Below are 16,437 nucleotides of genomic sequence, written 5' to 3' on the forward strand. Positions count from 1 at the left end.
AGCTGAGGTTTGTTATGAATGTCTGTCTTAGGAGGAGTGCTAAAGGAGAACACTAAAAAAGCATTTCCCAATATTTTCGGAATCGGTGAAACGTATTCTTTAGAGAGAAAAACATTAATTAAGCTGAACTAACCCAGATACTTATGAACACAAGTTTAGAAATAAAAAATGATAATTTAGCTGAAAAATAAATAAACAGCTTAGCCAAAACGGTTTCTATCAACTTACTGCTAAACAAATGCCCACAACTCATTAATCACGGATGGAAGTTCTTAACTAAGTAATTGCTACACGTCAATTACACAATTATTCAACATAGTAAGCATTAAGATATTCATCCATGCTAATAGAATAAACGGTCTGTTTGTTTGTCCATTTGTGTATTGTGGTTTTATCGTACAACGTGAAACAACAGGGTGCATTAAAGTGATTTGATTTGACAGGAAAATATTTGATAGAAAAATTTTAATAGGAAAATCTTTGATTATTTTTTGGTAAACAGGTCTGAAATTACATTTTAGTACTATTATATTATCTTAGTAGCTAAATTAATATAAAATCAAGCTAAACTAATTCATATTTTTATGGTATGATATGTAGTATTGAGAGAATTTAAACTCAAATTAGGTACCTCTGACTCAGGACGTCTAAAATAACTAATCTAACCTAAAAAGGTTTGCCATGTTTTTATAGTTTAAATATTTACCATAAAATCGTATGTTCACGGGTAAATACACAGAATAAAGCTAGTTAATCCAATGCACTTACTCATACAAAAATCAAATAGCGATTGTTACAACATACATACTTGTGAGAACATTTTTTATTAAGGAAAGATTCAACCATCAAGGTCGTAAACCTAGCCATGAAGTGTGAATGTTTTACCGCGCTTTTCTTTTTTTTAATAGAGAACGAAAATGGCCGCCCTTCTTTTTTAAATTTAGAATAAATGTCGATCTATTGATACTTTTTATACCATTATAAAGAATTAAAAATTTAAAATGAAAATTAATACAATAATATGACATAAATAGACGCATGACGTTTTTGTAACACGCACGCGTGTATTTAAAAACGTATAACGAAAACGTCACGAAAAAATCAATAGTAATAAATAAGAACTGCCACCATTAATTAGTGTTTTGAATTTTAAAGTTCTCATTCGGGTTTTCACAAGTTCTATACAAGAAAAAACGCGTAGGCTACGCAGTTATTACTAAAAAGCATCCTCTATATTTGGAAATTACTTAATGGCTATTGACCTTTTAAAAATATTAATTAACGTAACAATTTCCTGGCTCCATATATCACTAAATCACAGATGCTTTTAAGCAAAATAAATCGGTTCAATCAAACAAGTCGCCTCCATAATCAATTAAAAATATTTTTTCATTTAACACACACAATATTGTATCATTTATAATCAATGGCTACATCTTATGCTAATCATATTAAACCTTAACATTTAGGATCTCGTCATTTTTTAATTTAAATACGAAATGTCCTTCACTCGTGTGAGATGAGTATTAAATATCTAAGTTGTAAATAACGTACGTTTACTAGATTTACGATTAAGCTTTAAATATAAGGTACACGTGCATATAAGACCAATATTTTGTTAATTGTATGCTATATACCTTTATTCTGTGAGAAGCAAATTATTGCTTATCCATCAAGTCTTCAATTTAGTATGTAAATTAAGTTAACGAGAGGTTCCAACAAAATATCTATCGGAATTAATGAAGAAGAAAAAAGGAGTTTGTGTTAAGCTGGCGTCTAAATTGGCAGTAGAAAACGTATTGTGCTAACCGCAAATGATTTAGAATAAGGACAGTTAGTAGAAAATCAATTTCAATATTGGAATAACGAACACTATTAATTAATACCCACTTGTAAAGAGGCAATCTTTCGTTATCTTACAAAAAATTAACACTAGGTACACCTATGTTAAAACCACAAATTCTCCTTATTTTTATCAAATAACTAGTCTTTTTTCTCAATAAAATAATCACGACACTATATCGTGAACTGATGAAACGAGTTTGACGTTTTAGTCTAATGTCATGTGTCAAAACAAGTTTTGGTACCTACATAAAAACATTGTTTTAAAATGATGTATTTATTGGGAATATTAATGTGTTACATGTAGGATAACGATGTATTGAAAGATGCTAATAAAATCTTTAATGATTTGCTTAGTTAATGTGTACAGGTGATAATAATAAGTGAATAGGGAGTACTTCAAAACGAGGTTTTAATAATTCTTATAATATCTATCGTAATAGAATATCACAGAAGGACTCTTCATCATAAGCAGCGTGCGCAACGCGGTGACGTCGTGTAGCCTACTCAGTAGGCTCGAAACTAACTAGTAAAGCTTTTCTCCATTTAAGGTTTTAATAAGGTTTGAGTTAATACTTAAAATTTATTTTTTATTTTAGTTTTTACTATCTACTGTTCCGTATTCTATTCTTATGCTTAGTACATAGATTTTTACTAGTTTTTATATCGACCTCATAAAATTATAACATCAGCTGATATTCAATTGACTGCGGTTGAAATTAAAAGTACAAAAAACAGTATGATTCTAAGCATACCTACAACAAGCAAAATAAAACCTTAATTACTTTGAAACAGGGTCTAATTAAAAAGATCAAAAAAGTCGTTACGTAAATTCTTCAAACAAAGATAATTAAGTGCGTTGAGTTCTAAATGAAAGTATTTTGGTAAAAATAAAAAGGAGTTATCATTGCTGAGGGCATACCTCACGGTTTATGCTTTGATAGTTTTTATTTGCTCTTATGGCATAAGCAGAGAAAGTGAGAGTTTCACTATAACAGTAATTAGGAAAGCCACTTTATAGGGTCTCTAGAATACTGATCAATTATATCATTTAGGATTTAAGACATCAAATTTTCATCTAATGCTTTAGGTAATAGCTTTTAAGCTAGCCTATTTTTATGTATGTGATTTAATACGATTTTCCTTCGTAACATAGTACGATTTTCGACGATTTTTGTTTTAAAGATTTTCCTGCCTAATATACACTTTTAGTTGTTTGTTTTTGTCCTCAATAACTAAGTATATGGAAACTTGATTGTGATATCACAAATCTAACGTCAGAGTTATTTTAACCATACATTTATAATACACACCAAAATTATTAATATCACAAAATGAAATCAAATTACTTACGAATACTATTAATTAACGAGTACAAACCAACAAACAACATAAAAAAACACACACAAACCTTGGCGTAGACACAGACGAGGACCGCGACAAGTTCGGCTTTTTATTCGTCTTAAACAACTTGTGGTTCCGTAAATCCATTTTCGAATGGATTTTTCGGTTTCGTTCGAAATTTCACCAAAAAAACTACAAGAGATCCACACAATACACACGACCACTCACTATCTACTGACACTGGCAACTATTAATTAGAACATTGTATTGCAATCTAATTATCATAAAATTTCAGGTTTTAGCCTTAACGAAGTCGTTAGAAACGAATTGCATAGTTTGTTGGCAAATCTCACTCCGACAGCGTGTCGGCTATTCATATGAGGGAAGGAGAGAGCAATACTTTTGTCTGACCAATGGAAAGAGACGGCGATGTGTCGTAACTTGACTGTCGCAAGCGCATGCTTCTGTTAATTAATATGAGTTTAGTTGTTGTTGATGTTTGATGATTATAATAATTGACGGAAATAAAAAAAAACTTTTGTTTTTATGAATGTTGAGAAAGATTTATGCTATTATAAGGCTCACTGTTAGGAAACAGTGAGCCTTATAATTTTTTTTTCATATAAGATCTGTACCCCGAGACTTTGTATGGCAGTTGGTCTTGTAATCAATCAACCAGGAATCTAGTCAAAATATTCTATATTTATAATTAACACATACCACACAGGTACGTATTGACTGTGTTCACAGTCGGTGCTTATTGCCATAAAAACTTGTTAATCTTTATTTGCAATGCAAATTAAATTTCGCAAAGGTCACAATTCAATCATTTGGTTGTGCTTGAACTCATTTAAAAGCTAAACATGCCTATACATAATACATATAGTATGTACATACTATACATACATATTATATTAGACCTTAAAAAAGATTGTAATGATGTTGGATGTCACAATTTTTAGAAAAAAAAGGTTGAATCAGTCCCACTGGACTTAACTCACCAGTGACGCCACCTAAGGAGAGCAAATACGGTCGAAACTACAATAAACATGACAAGAGCCTGTTTATCGTTCATTAAGATATGCAAAAGTTAGTAAACCATGCCTTATGTGTTGTAAAATAACACCTAAGCGGTAGTATCAATTGTCAAAGGGAACACCGCGGTATTTAAATTATCGTGTACAATCACAAGTGTCACAAAATCACGGTTAGGTTGACATATACAATATACATGGTACTCAGAATGACCTTATTGAATAGTAGGAAGTAATAGTAGGAGTCTAACTAAGTCTAGGAAAGAAACGAGTTGATGAATATAAATAAATACCAAATTAAAAAGAATTAATTATAACGAAATACATTTATATGAATGTATTTATTTTTATGGAAGAGGTCTCCAGAAACTACAAACACATCAAAAACTGGCTCATTCATGCCGAAATAACGTGATTGTTATTTATCAATTTGATACTGGTTATGTCCAAAATCACCAGAATTTACCTCCAGTAACTAAAGTACCGTATTTATTTCAATGAATCCTCAATTAGGCACGTTTGAAACGTCAAATCACTTTTGTGCTCAATATTTTAATGCATGAATATATTTTTTTAAGGCATGAAGAAAAATATAATAATAAAGGGTGATAGGATATTAAATATACAAATGTTTATAAAATGTATACCAGTCGCAAAAATCTATTCGCTCTTATTCACAAGCGAATCTCAACAAATAGGAGTTAGTTGGCGATTCACGTCTAGATAAAAATGGCGGCTTCTTAACTGTGTGACGTGAAGTTAAATTGTAACCGTGTGGTTAGAATATCCTCCCAGTTACTGTAACCGTCACAAATACTAACGTTATCTGTTATAACTGTGAACCTTCTATGTAACTTAATCCAGTGAAGTTTCCGTGATGGTTTTCCTTGAAAGGTTTGTTTGTGGAAGGTTTAGCTTGCTTTTCTGTTTTTGGTATAACTATACGGGATGGAAAATGTTTAATTAATATTGGTTCTTTCAGTATATTGTTCTGTAATAAGTTACTAGTGGCAACTGATAGTTCCCAGTTTTTGACAGTTTCATACACAGTTCCACAGTTTTATAGTAAACTTTTCATATTGAGTCTAGGTTTCTTTTCATGATTTTCTTGTTTTATTTTTTATGTGTTCCTTTTTTTGGTACTTTAGTTTTCATGTTTTATTTTTTAGTGTTTTTTCTTTATTTTCGCGACTTTTATCGACCATCCTTATTACCATTTATTATATTTAAGTGTACTGTGTATGCAAAACCTGCAAACTTATTTTTACAAAAATCATTAAACAAAAAATAGATACCTATGTAATTTGGCTATTTGTTAATAGAATTGTTATTTAAAAGCTAGTTTTTCATTATAACGTGAAATATCTAACAGTAAATCAAATTTCATTGCAACTTACGTTTACTATCAATTAGGAATTGCACAACTTTAATGGATCCGCGTCACTTCACTAAGTTTAAAAAAAAAAGAAGTAAATTACAGTCCAGTACGCAACTAGAGTGGACTTTACTTTTATTTTTTGTTTTTGAAACTTGAGAACAACTGAACATTGACGTAATAATAAATAGGTTTTATGTAACTGAAAGTAAATGAAATAATGCTTCCTAATAATGTCAGCGACCAAGACTAATTGGTTATTGTAAGTGTCGATAGGTATAAGTTTTACTTCAAAGTTAGTAAAAATAGAAAGATATATTCACCTAATTTTTGTCAATTTAATCATCAATAATATTAAAACTATCAAAAATTTATGGCAACTCATTTAAGATCATAGACAGTCTAGGTAAATATTCTTAACAAGATAGATTATAAAAAAATGGCTTCCATCACTATAAATTAAAGAGATTATAAATTTGACTAGAGTCCAGTTTTAGTCTCAGTCTATAAAATTCAGTGTTAAATATCAAACATCGTCTGAATTTATGTTTCTCCTTGACAAGCGTTGGTAAGGGCATTCTGACGTATAAAATGTAATATATAATCTGTGCGATGATATCTTTTTTTTTCAAACACTTTTTGTACGTTGGCGCCAAAAAACCTAAATACAACCGTTAGGTATTCTTTATTTAAAAATGCATTTTGAATATCGGGTGTCTTCGTACCTATTGCATTTTGAGCTTAGTTTTCAAGACGATAGAGTGTATTTTCTTAACTCATAGTTTTGGATTTTAATGTTTTTGTTTTTTCTAAATAATATTGTCAATGCTTTTTTATTTTTATTTCGTCAAATTATCGATTAAACTGACTTCAGCAGATAAGTTTTTCTGACGATTTATTTTTAATATTAAAAAAGATGTTGCACGTGTCATTTTTCTATTATGTGTTGTATTAGTTTTTCTGATCATAAATTCAGGTTTGTATCTCTACAAAAATAACTTTAAATAATACGATTAGTGTTTATACTTTTTACTACCAGTAACTGATTTTCAACTTTATTACAAGTTGAGAAGATAGAAAATGGAAAAAATATCATTAGTTTTTTTTTTCATTTACACCTGCCGTTCTATATAATAATGTATACAATTTTAAAACTAACATAAATAAAACTGTACGGTCACCTACCAGTAGTGTGACGGTTTGGTACCGAACCGTTATCGCACGCGTGTCGCGCATGCGTAATTACGCCATTGATAGGTTACTATTGGAGCTAACTGTACCTCTATTGCATACTTGGAGTTTTAGTGAGTGGGAATTCAATATAGTTTCGTAGGTAAGTTGAAAGGTCAAGTGTCTAGTCTTCAAATAAATAAAGAAGGTACATATGGCAAAAAGTAGATAAGTAGGTTCTACAAAACTAATCCAACTTAGGCTTTGATTTATAACCAATCAGAAATGACCTTAATAACCTTTTTTTTAAGGAGAGAAAATAATCCAAAGACCCGTCTTGGCCGAGGCGAGAGTATCTGACTCTTACTGACTAAAAACCCCGTTCCTACTCCTACTTTTTACCGAAGCCCCAGTAACCTGCTAGGCAGTCCGTAGCTGCGGGACTCTCATCAAACTCAGAGCTTTGATTTACAACCAATCAGAAATGACCTTGATAGCCTTATATACTATCCTTATATACATATCAACGTGCGCTGGTCACGTGTATATAGATAATTAGTTACTATTTAGTTATTACTTCACTTGATGATATTATTGTAAGGCATGTACAATGGGAACTGTGTTAGAATGTCATATATGTATGACATCATAACATACATAGTGAATGAGTGATGTGTTGGGAAAATGAGTGTGGGGTATGTATTATTAATAATATTACTGAGTACTCATTATTTTTCCTATTGTGACTTATGAGTCTTATTATTTTTTTATGGCTAAGGGAATCCCTAGAATTTTTTTTTAATAGTTTTTGATATAGGTATCTATTTGCCATCTATTATTACAGGTTTAACCTAATACGATAGTATAGTTACTTACAAAAAATTGTGAAATTAAAAATGTTTACTTATTTTCTCAATTATTTGTCGAAGAATATGGTTATTATTGGTTCAGCAATTACGTAGATTAATTCTGAAAGAACAATCAACATCTACGTTTTGGTGTAAAAATTACAAACCAAATAATTATTTACTTAAGTATGCGTGTAGATTTTTCACCAAAATTATCCCGTGTAAAAAATACATTCCTTTAAAAACTAGATCATCTTAATGATCAATATTTTCTGTTATGTCCGAGATCCTTAATAAAAAAAAACTATTCTCAAAACGACTTAATTTAACATCTCCTAATTAAGCTGCAACTTCGACCTTGGTAGTACATTATCAGCAATGAATTCACTCCTACTGTGTCGCCTACATAATTTTATACCATTTCGGATCGCGTGGTCAGATCAGTTTAAAAAAATATTTATTGTATACACGACTACAATCAAGCTATACATAACCAGTATAAACTGACCCGTCGTATATATGGAAAGATCGTTCAAAGTAAGACCATGTTAAACTGGTTTTGTATAGCTCGATCTGTAGTTGTGTGTACTTTTAAAAGGACACGTATCTTGTTTGTGTCTACAAGATAAGTGATTGTATCAATTGTGTTACACGCAGGTAATTAATCTTGATGAGATCCTCTTTAAAAAAAGCCTAGGTGTCCTTTCTTAAGGGCTGTGTTCTTTATTTTAGGATAGGAAAAGCGTAGGTGTTACATTCCGTGAAAGGTAGAGACAAAATGTCACACGTTTTTTTTTGGAATAGAGGGCAAACAAGTAGACGGTTCACCTGATTGTAAGCGATCAGCGCCACCCATGAACACCCGCAACACCAAAGGACAGAACCAGGTGCATTGCCAGTCTTTTAAAAAGGAGTACGGTACTCTCTTTTCTTCTCTAGGTTACTTATGTTAATTAAAAATATAAAGAATTACTGATACATTTTATAAATTAAATAAGGGAAATGAGAATTGAAGGAAAAACACTTCCTATGCTAATGCTTCTAGCTTCCAGCTATATTGCTTAAATCTAGAAAAAACTGTTCTAAAATATATTCCAAAAACCTTCTACACGGCAATATCCTGTTAGCAATCGCCTCATTTTTATATATAACACAAATTTCACCTCATTGCCATGCAGGAGGCATCCTGACACGTGTGTGCGTATGTGTGCGTTGTCTGTGTGAGGCTATCATGTCATCATACGTCATACGCACACAGCGTTAGATAAGAATTAGTTTTGTAATCTGTGTGACTAATGGCTGATTGTTGATTATTGGTAAGTGTTCAATTGTTTGTTGTTATTGTTGTTGGTGTAAAATATGTAACAAACTGAACTAGTCTAAACATTGACAGTCTTAAAAGAACATTACCGGTGACCGGTGACCGACGTTAGCGTAGGATTTGCCTTCAACAGTTTTCTATTGCTAGTCAAAGAGTCAAAGAGACAATTACAATGTCAAATTAATGAAAATGGACCGAATCAATTACCGAAATTCATGTGATACACTTTCAGGTATTATGCTTATAATTAAAATATTGGAAAAACACATCCTTTCCGAGACCTGGGTATCGAAAGCTCCTCGAAGATTATCGACTAAGCCAAATCATATGCGACCTGTAACTTCAAAAACACATCCAAATCTCATACATTCATCCCACATATTCTATCGATCCAACAATTCCATTCCCAATCGAATTTTCCATTCCAGTCACAAAACAACGATTGCACTTTTCCACACGCCTGTACTACGAAGTACAGTCAAACACACCGTTCTTCGAACTAATTGAAATAAGTCCTTTGTATTCAGAGAGTGTAAAGTGCATTGATATAAAGGGTGCTTCCCTTTGTCGGCCATATTACTGCTTTACGGACTTCCTTAGCGCTAGTATAGTTACCAAAGTTCTGAGAAAATTGTGATAGGTACCTGAAACAAAAATAATGAAGCTCATTAGTATTTTTGTTGAGGAAAAATTTTGATACTTTTTAAAATGTACTTAAGTGGTGAAGGATTCAAATATATAAAGGTAAACAAAATTGACTCTTATTGTTATTGAAGATTAAAGACTTAACTAATTGTGTCACAAACGTGTTGTTACATGAGGCATGCCTTTAATCTTCTGAATTCAATAGGCACGTACTACAGAATATCCATCTTTTACCAATTTTTTTTTTAATATAATGACGAGAAATTTCTTCATCTGAGTTAACTAAGATCCATGCTAATCTTAGAAATAAGGTATAAAAACAAAACCACTACCAGACTTAAGATTCGAATCGAGTACTTCGTTGACCAACAAGCCAACATACAAAGTTAAATACAAAGTTAATAAGACCAGGCACTTAATAGTTGTATATTCTACATTTATCATTATGCAACCGAGTATCAAAACCAAATTATGTTCATGAATCGATCATAATACTTTCACCGAAACACAGGGACGGACTCGGATAGTACAAATATGTGTAAGTGATGTAAGTAGACTGTAATAAGCATCAGTTTAATAAGGTTAATTGATGTTATGATAGGTACGGGTACATGATTTTGTTGACCTCTGATGTCGTGAGCAAATAAGTAGGAAGAGTAGGTAATGTATATTTATTTTGCTACTGTTTAATGCTTGTTTAAATAAGTGCACTTTAAATGTGTACTCTATCAATTTATAAATTACAACTTATTTATAATTAACAATTAATAAATAATTTCTTACACAGTACCCTTCGTACGAGGTTGTTTTACATTTAACGATATAGAAACGAGAGGTCGTTTAATGCTTTGATTGGTTGGTTCATTCGTACCGGCCAATTAGAGCACCGAACGCGATCTCGTTTCGGTTTCATTCAACGTAAAGCAAACTCGTACTAAGGTTACAAATACACGATTATCATAAGCGTCAGCCATCTCCGACATCTCAGGTAAAAGTCTTACGTTCAACAAATTGGTTTACCCTTAACTTATATTCCTAAATCCGATTCTGGATACAAAACAAAATTGACGCTTCATCTATAAACCGGCCAATTTGAGATAAATAGCTGATCGTACACCCGAAAACAGTAATCAGGTTACATCTAAAACTATCCACTTATTACTTTTTTTAGTTTCTTTTTCTTCTCATAATGGTGTCTATCACACGTCACGTCTGACTATCAAATGATTGATAGAGGTCAGTTATCAATCAATTATACACTTTGTACCTGTCAGAATAGGGTTTGAATTCAATCGCAACGGTATCGATTAGATGTTTTTTGAATAATAGCTCGATAAGTTTGATGTGTGAGATCAATCGGCCCGTGAAAGTTGGGGCGGTTTCAATTGTTTTTTTTTTTCGGATAAAGTCGATGAATTTCTTGATGATAATGAAAGTAGGTTAAGTTTTATTCAAAAGGGTTTACCTACAAGAAAATGAAATATCTCTGTCATACTTTTATAATATTTAGAGTAGACAATTTTAATATTTTAATATTTGCTGTGACGTTCAAAAGTACATTACTGGCGGTTTCTGGTCTATTTGAGGTACATTATAAATTGGTGTTCCATTGTCCCTGCCTACCCCCATGGGAGACAGACGTGAGTTTCTATAAACATCTTAAAATTAATCATTCTGACTTTGATTTTAATAGTTCCATTGAACATCTTTACAAGAAGCCAACATTTCTCATCAATCAGCTTAAACAAATATCCATATTTAACAACATCTCACAATTATTCCCAGAAATTACTTTCTTCCATAACAATCTAATGTCCCCAATAAAACAATACCACCATGACTCACTCTCATCCCGATCCCAAATCACGTAGCATTACACCCTGAGTTCGGTTCCGGAGTTCACTTCCTCTAAACAGACTGACAGCACATTAACCTAACCTGATCTTCAATTGATTATCGACTTTATTACAAGAAGGTAAAGTTGTAAATCAATTGTGACTTGCCAGTGTATGCACGATTGATAGATTGACTCATCAATGATTGAGTTTTTGTGCTACTAGAAATGGAGAAAAATATTATGTATGTGTCTAGTACTGTTAGAAAATGAAATGTTTTGCGTCAGAATTGAGTTGTTATGACATATTACTTTTACTATTGCACTTTGATCTTAATATACAGGGTGTGCATAAAAGCTTTATGCGTTTTGACAGTCATATTTGAAAAATTCATGTAATTCGGTTTTGTTGTTTATTTTACAAGTTTGTAAGCAAAATCGTGATTTTTAATTTGGAAAACAATAAATTCTAACTTAACCTAAGCTAACTTTTCTTATGAAGATATTGTAGAAATTAAGATCCCATGAAAATAATACATTTTTTTTTTACTTTTGTCGTGTTTGTTGTCTGTCATATTCATTAGACAATCTACACTGTATTTCTACTAGATATATTTTATCAACAAATCCACATAAAACATCAGTAATTTTGTCACGATACTGTCACATCAAAAAAATCTTTAGAAAAACGCCGCATTTCACGGTGCATTGTTAGAGTTATTATTAATAAATAATACATCAGCGCCGGCGCACGTCAGTGACGCAACACTCCCGACTGACAAACTAATCCCTCACTGACAAACCAACCGCCATCACAAATCCGATTAATAAATCATTTCCAACGGTTTTTGGCATTAAAATATATAAGAAAAATAAATAACTATTCGATGTGTTTGTATGTATGTGTAAATATCGGTTTTGATTTTACAGTTCAATGACTAGTCAATAGATTGTTTGTTTTGACTATGAGTGACTCTGACCTAAATATTGTAATGTAAGATGTAACGTCTATCTATTTTTTTAACCGATTCTATTCTATTTTTCAATTATCCAAAAGTAAAAAGTTTCTCAGTTTGACCTGTAGATATGTATGTTTGTTCGCGATTATTTCACGATCAACTGAACCAAGTTTGATGCAGTTTTCAGAAAAGTGTTTCGAATTAAAAAATGTTTCTCTATTTATTTATGTGCTAAATATCAACTAACAAGAACGACAGAAATTAGTATTTTCTTGTACTAGTAAATTTTTAGACATATTTAAATAGATTTAAATAACGATTGAAGCATTCGTGACTTCAGTAAACGTCAGAGATGAGTTGAAAGCGTACACCCAGTCACATAATGTCATAAGTCAATATTATGTCACAAATGATTCACAGATACAATTAGGCACAGTCGCATTGCGTAAGGATGCACCTTTCACCTAAACATGCAGTTCTTCGTGTCTGTGTACCTACAGTACACCGCTACACATGAATCTACACAAAACCAGTTTATCATAGTCTCGCTTTATATGATGTTTCCGCATATTCAACGATCAGTTTATACTGGATTTGCATAGCCTGGAGTACCTCTTGTTCTTGTTAATACAGACTAAGACAGTTTGATATTTATGTTTAATAGAGATTTACGAAATTATTTTGTGTTAGGTTTGTTTAAAATTGGGTTACAATTAAGATGACTTTTCACTAAAGAAATTATGAAAACTATGATTAAGCGTTAAGTCTTGATATATTTAAAATGTCACAACTTTACAGATCTATGTGTATTCAAATGCAGACCAAAGTTAAGCTATGTACCCATTAGCTATGTGGCATCTTGTTTAAGCAAATTGATTTTGAAATGTAGCCCTAGGGCTTACTACGACTTTGTTTTACGTTAACCGAGATCGAAACGAGAGCACGTTCGACGCTCTGATTGGTTGGTTAATTTCGATACCAGCAATTTATACTACGCTAACTCGAAATTTGGAAAAAACGTTTTTTTATGCCAAGTTGCTTAAAATGTTTGTTTACATACGTCATAAAAAAATTGAGAAGAAATATGCAAAAATAAGAAAGTTACAAATCTTATAAAACGCTAAGTAAAGGTACTTTTTGAAATCACTCGACTTATATTACGCCAACTATTAATTAGCGGAGTGTGCGCGGGGATCACTTTGGTCAAAGTCCGTGCAACACTGCACTAACTCATAGTTAGCGTAGTTTAGTGCGTTCGTGTGTATACTTGTTCGTTTGTAAAATGAACGACTTAGCGACTTTTACATAGTAAATACTTATGTGTTAACGTATTAATTAGTTTATTAATGGTACGTTGACTATTCTTTTTGTAAATAAGTACATGTTCTTTATAATAATATTGAAATATGCATCAGATGATAGATCATGCACTACGACCTCCCGTACTACACTACGCTAACATAAGTTAGACGTGTATAAGATGTAACATTTTTTTGATGAATTACGTTTATATACGGCTAACTTGCGCTAAATCAAAAAATAGAAATAATTAAGGAAATATAAATATGAGATATTATAATGAGTTAATTAAATATTAAGCATACCAAATTTCAAAAAAGTATCTTAATTAATGTAAAAGTTATCACGTTTTTTACTTTAAACGCCTCTACTGTAAAGTACGCTTTTTGGACTTAGCGTAGTATAAATTGCTGGTGTCGATTTGCACCAGCCAATATGAGCGCTCAACGCGCTCTCATTTCATTTTCGTTCTATGTAAAGCAAACTCGTCATAGGATACAGACCCTTGAGTACCAACATTTCAACAAAACCCAAATTTCACTAACCATCACTAAACAACTTAGTTCTACCACATTTTTGGATGCACAAAAAGAGCACAACCATTTTTGTGCATCCAGAAACGTTTACTTATTCAAAGTGGATCAAAAAATTACAATAGTTTGCTTGAAAAGGATGAAAGTTTCGACATAGCTTGTACACGACAAGAGCCGTCAGGTCTTCACAATGCAATGGGAACTGACTTTTATAAAAGAATCTGTCGAGTGTCGTGACATTTTGTGTGACTTTTTTGTCGGTCATCAGGTCGGAAATTGTCAAATATTCGTGTTACTAAAAGTTCATGAGATACTTCTTTTTTGCTATTTTCCGTTTGGTGTGTTACAAAATTTTGTTATTGTTGTTGTAGGTAAGTAAACAAGAAATTATCACATTTTAAGGGGTGAGATGGTGTTACTGGATTGCCACTCTTATCATTACTCTCATATAAATACTATTATTTACCCTTACCTATGTAAGGGGTGTGTTTTTTTCTGAAATTGGTCTTGAATTCAAATTTTGTGCTTCGTTACTTGGAATTCCAAAATTGAAAATCTATATGAAAACTCTTTCCTGTTTGGGTTCATTGCGCATTGCGCACGCGTATTACCTATGTAAACTGTATGTTTTTTTTTGTCAGCTGATCAAATACTTAGATTTTTATCAGATTTCTAATCAGAGCCTTCAATTTATAGAACACTAGCAAACCCGGCGAACTCCGTTTCGCCACCAATGAATTTCCCTGTTTTCCTGCTTTACTCTTGAAATTTTTCCAAAATTTTCTTTGCTATAAACCTCACGGAGCCCGAAACCTTTCCAACGAATGCAAAACCGTGGAAATCGGTTCGTGCGTTCTAGAGTTATAGCGTCAGGAAGGAAAACACGACTTATTTTTATACTATAGATAATATTTATAAACATTAACAGTGATAATTCGTTTTTCATCTCATTTTTTATTTTTATCTAGGTATTACACGGGTGTTAAACAAGCCAAAAAAAAAAACAACAAGATACACAGCGATAATAAAAAATTGTAATAAAACAATAATTACATCTTACATATTTTTAGACTTTCTTGCTGTAAACAAAAGGAATTTCGACTTTAAAACATGATGTTTAAGGTGTACTATTAATTGTGCACGATCGTTACGGTCTATGCTCCCATACTACACGACATTTGTATATAGATGTGAATTTCTCGGCTTTTCTCTTACTTTCCAAGTTGAATAACCCGAGTTAGCGCATCTGGCATAATTACGTCAGAATGAATATTTATATTCAACCATTTTTATGCGAATATTATGTCACTTTTATAAGATTTCTCCGTCGTCAAGTATCATCATTAATCTAGTTCCAATTTGCTGTATTTTTTGTGCAAATTAATTATGTTTTATGTGTCTATTAGTATATGGTTGAAAAGTAGGTTTGACATACATTTATTGGTTTTAAAGACATAACTGGCGTAGTGTTGTGTCATCGGTACAAGTAGAGTTCATGGCACAGGTTTATTTAACCCGAAATCACCTGCCCGCGGTCACCATGACACCGCCCAATTATTTCGTTGAAACTTTTTTCTTTATCTTCTTTAAAATTCTAACTCATGTCTAACCGTAGCGTACCTATATAAATAAATTGGACGACAGTACATTAGACGGTAATCTGAACTCATCAAATGCAGTATGTCAAGGCAGCTATCATACATGCCAGTAACCACAGACTAACCTTAGAATCTAGACCGACTGAGTACTTATCTAGACTTAGACTTACATACAATCACTTGTCTAGGTATGCAAATATGATGATGTCTAGAACTGTCTTACCTTTTTAGTGTATGTAGGTACTGAGTACCCATTCTATAGCGCCTTGGTACATATTTATTCTAATTATTTAAGAGATTGACGAGTAAAAGAGTTACATTGTAACCTATTTGCAAAATAAATATCATTTGTCATTTATCATTATCATTTATTTATTTTAGTCGAGTTGTATGAATTAGTAGGATATATGAATGAGGGTTAACAATTTTAACATAACAACATCAGGTGGCGTTGATTTAGTTTGAGGTCCTCATTTGGAACTTGAGGTTATTCATGATTATGCTACCGATGGCATCATCTACATAAATATTATATTTACTTATAGTAAAAAAATCATAAATTTATAACATAAATAAAAATTAACGGAACGGAAGCGTTCATTTAATTTGCGATTCGAAACCGGATATTGTGAACT

At 31.9% G+C, this 16,437-nt stretch overlaps 1 protein-coding gene across 6 annotated transcripts in view; it reads right to left on the minus strand.

Moving 5' to 3' along the window:
- LOC118271946 (uncharacterized) overlaps nt 1–16,437 on the minus strand; it is a 147,022-nt gene that overhangs the window by 86,254 nt on the left and 44,331 nt on the right. For 2 of the 6 annotated variants that reach the window (XR_007706016.1, XM_035588219.2), the window contains exon 1: nt 3,254–3,418. The exons of 3 other annotated variants lie outside the window; for them this stretch is intronic. Coding sequence is in view for 2 of the 3 variants with exons in the window: in XM_035588219.2 (XP_035444112.1) it covers nt 3,254–3,333 (80 nt within the window). In the remaining variant the exon portion in view is untranslated. Of the gene's footprint in view, nt 1–3,253; nt 3,419–16,437 lie in introns of those variants that run through there. One more of the 6 variants, XM_035588225.2, reaches the window with a different exon arrangement.

This window comes from Spodoptera frugiperda, chromosome 15 (assembly GCF_023101765.2).
Source record: "Spodoptera frugiperda isolate SF20-4 chromosome 15, AGI-APGP_CSIRO_Sfru_2.0, whole genome shotgun sequence".
Taxonomy (NCBI): Eukaryota; Metazoa; Arthropoda; class Insecta; order Lepidoptera; family Noctuidae; genus Spodoptera; species Spodoptera frugiperda.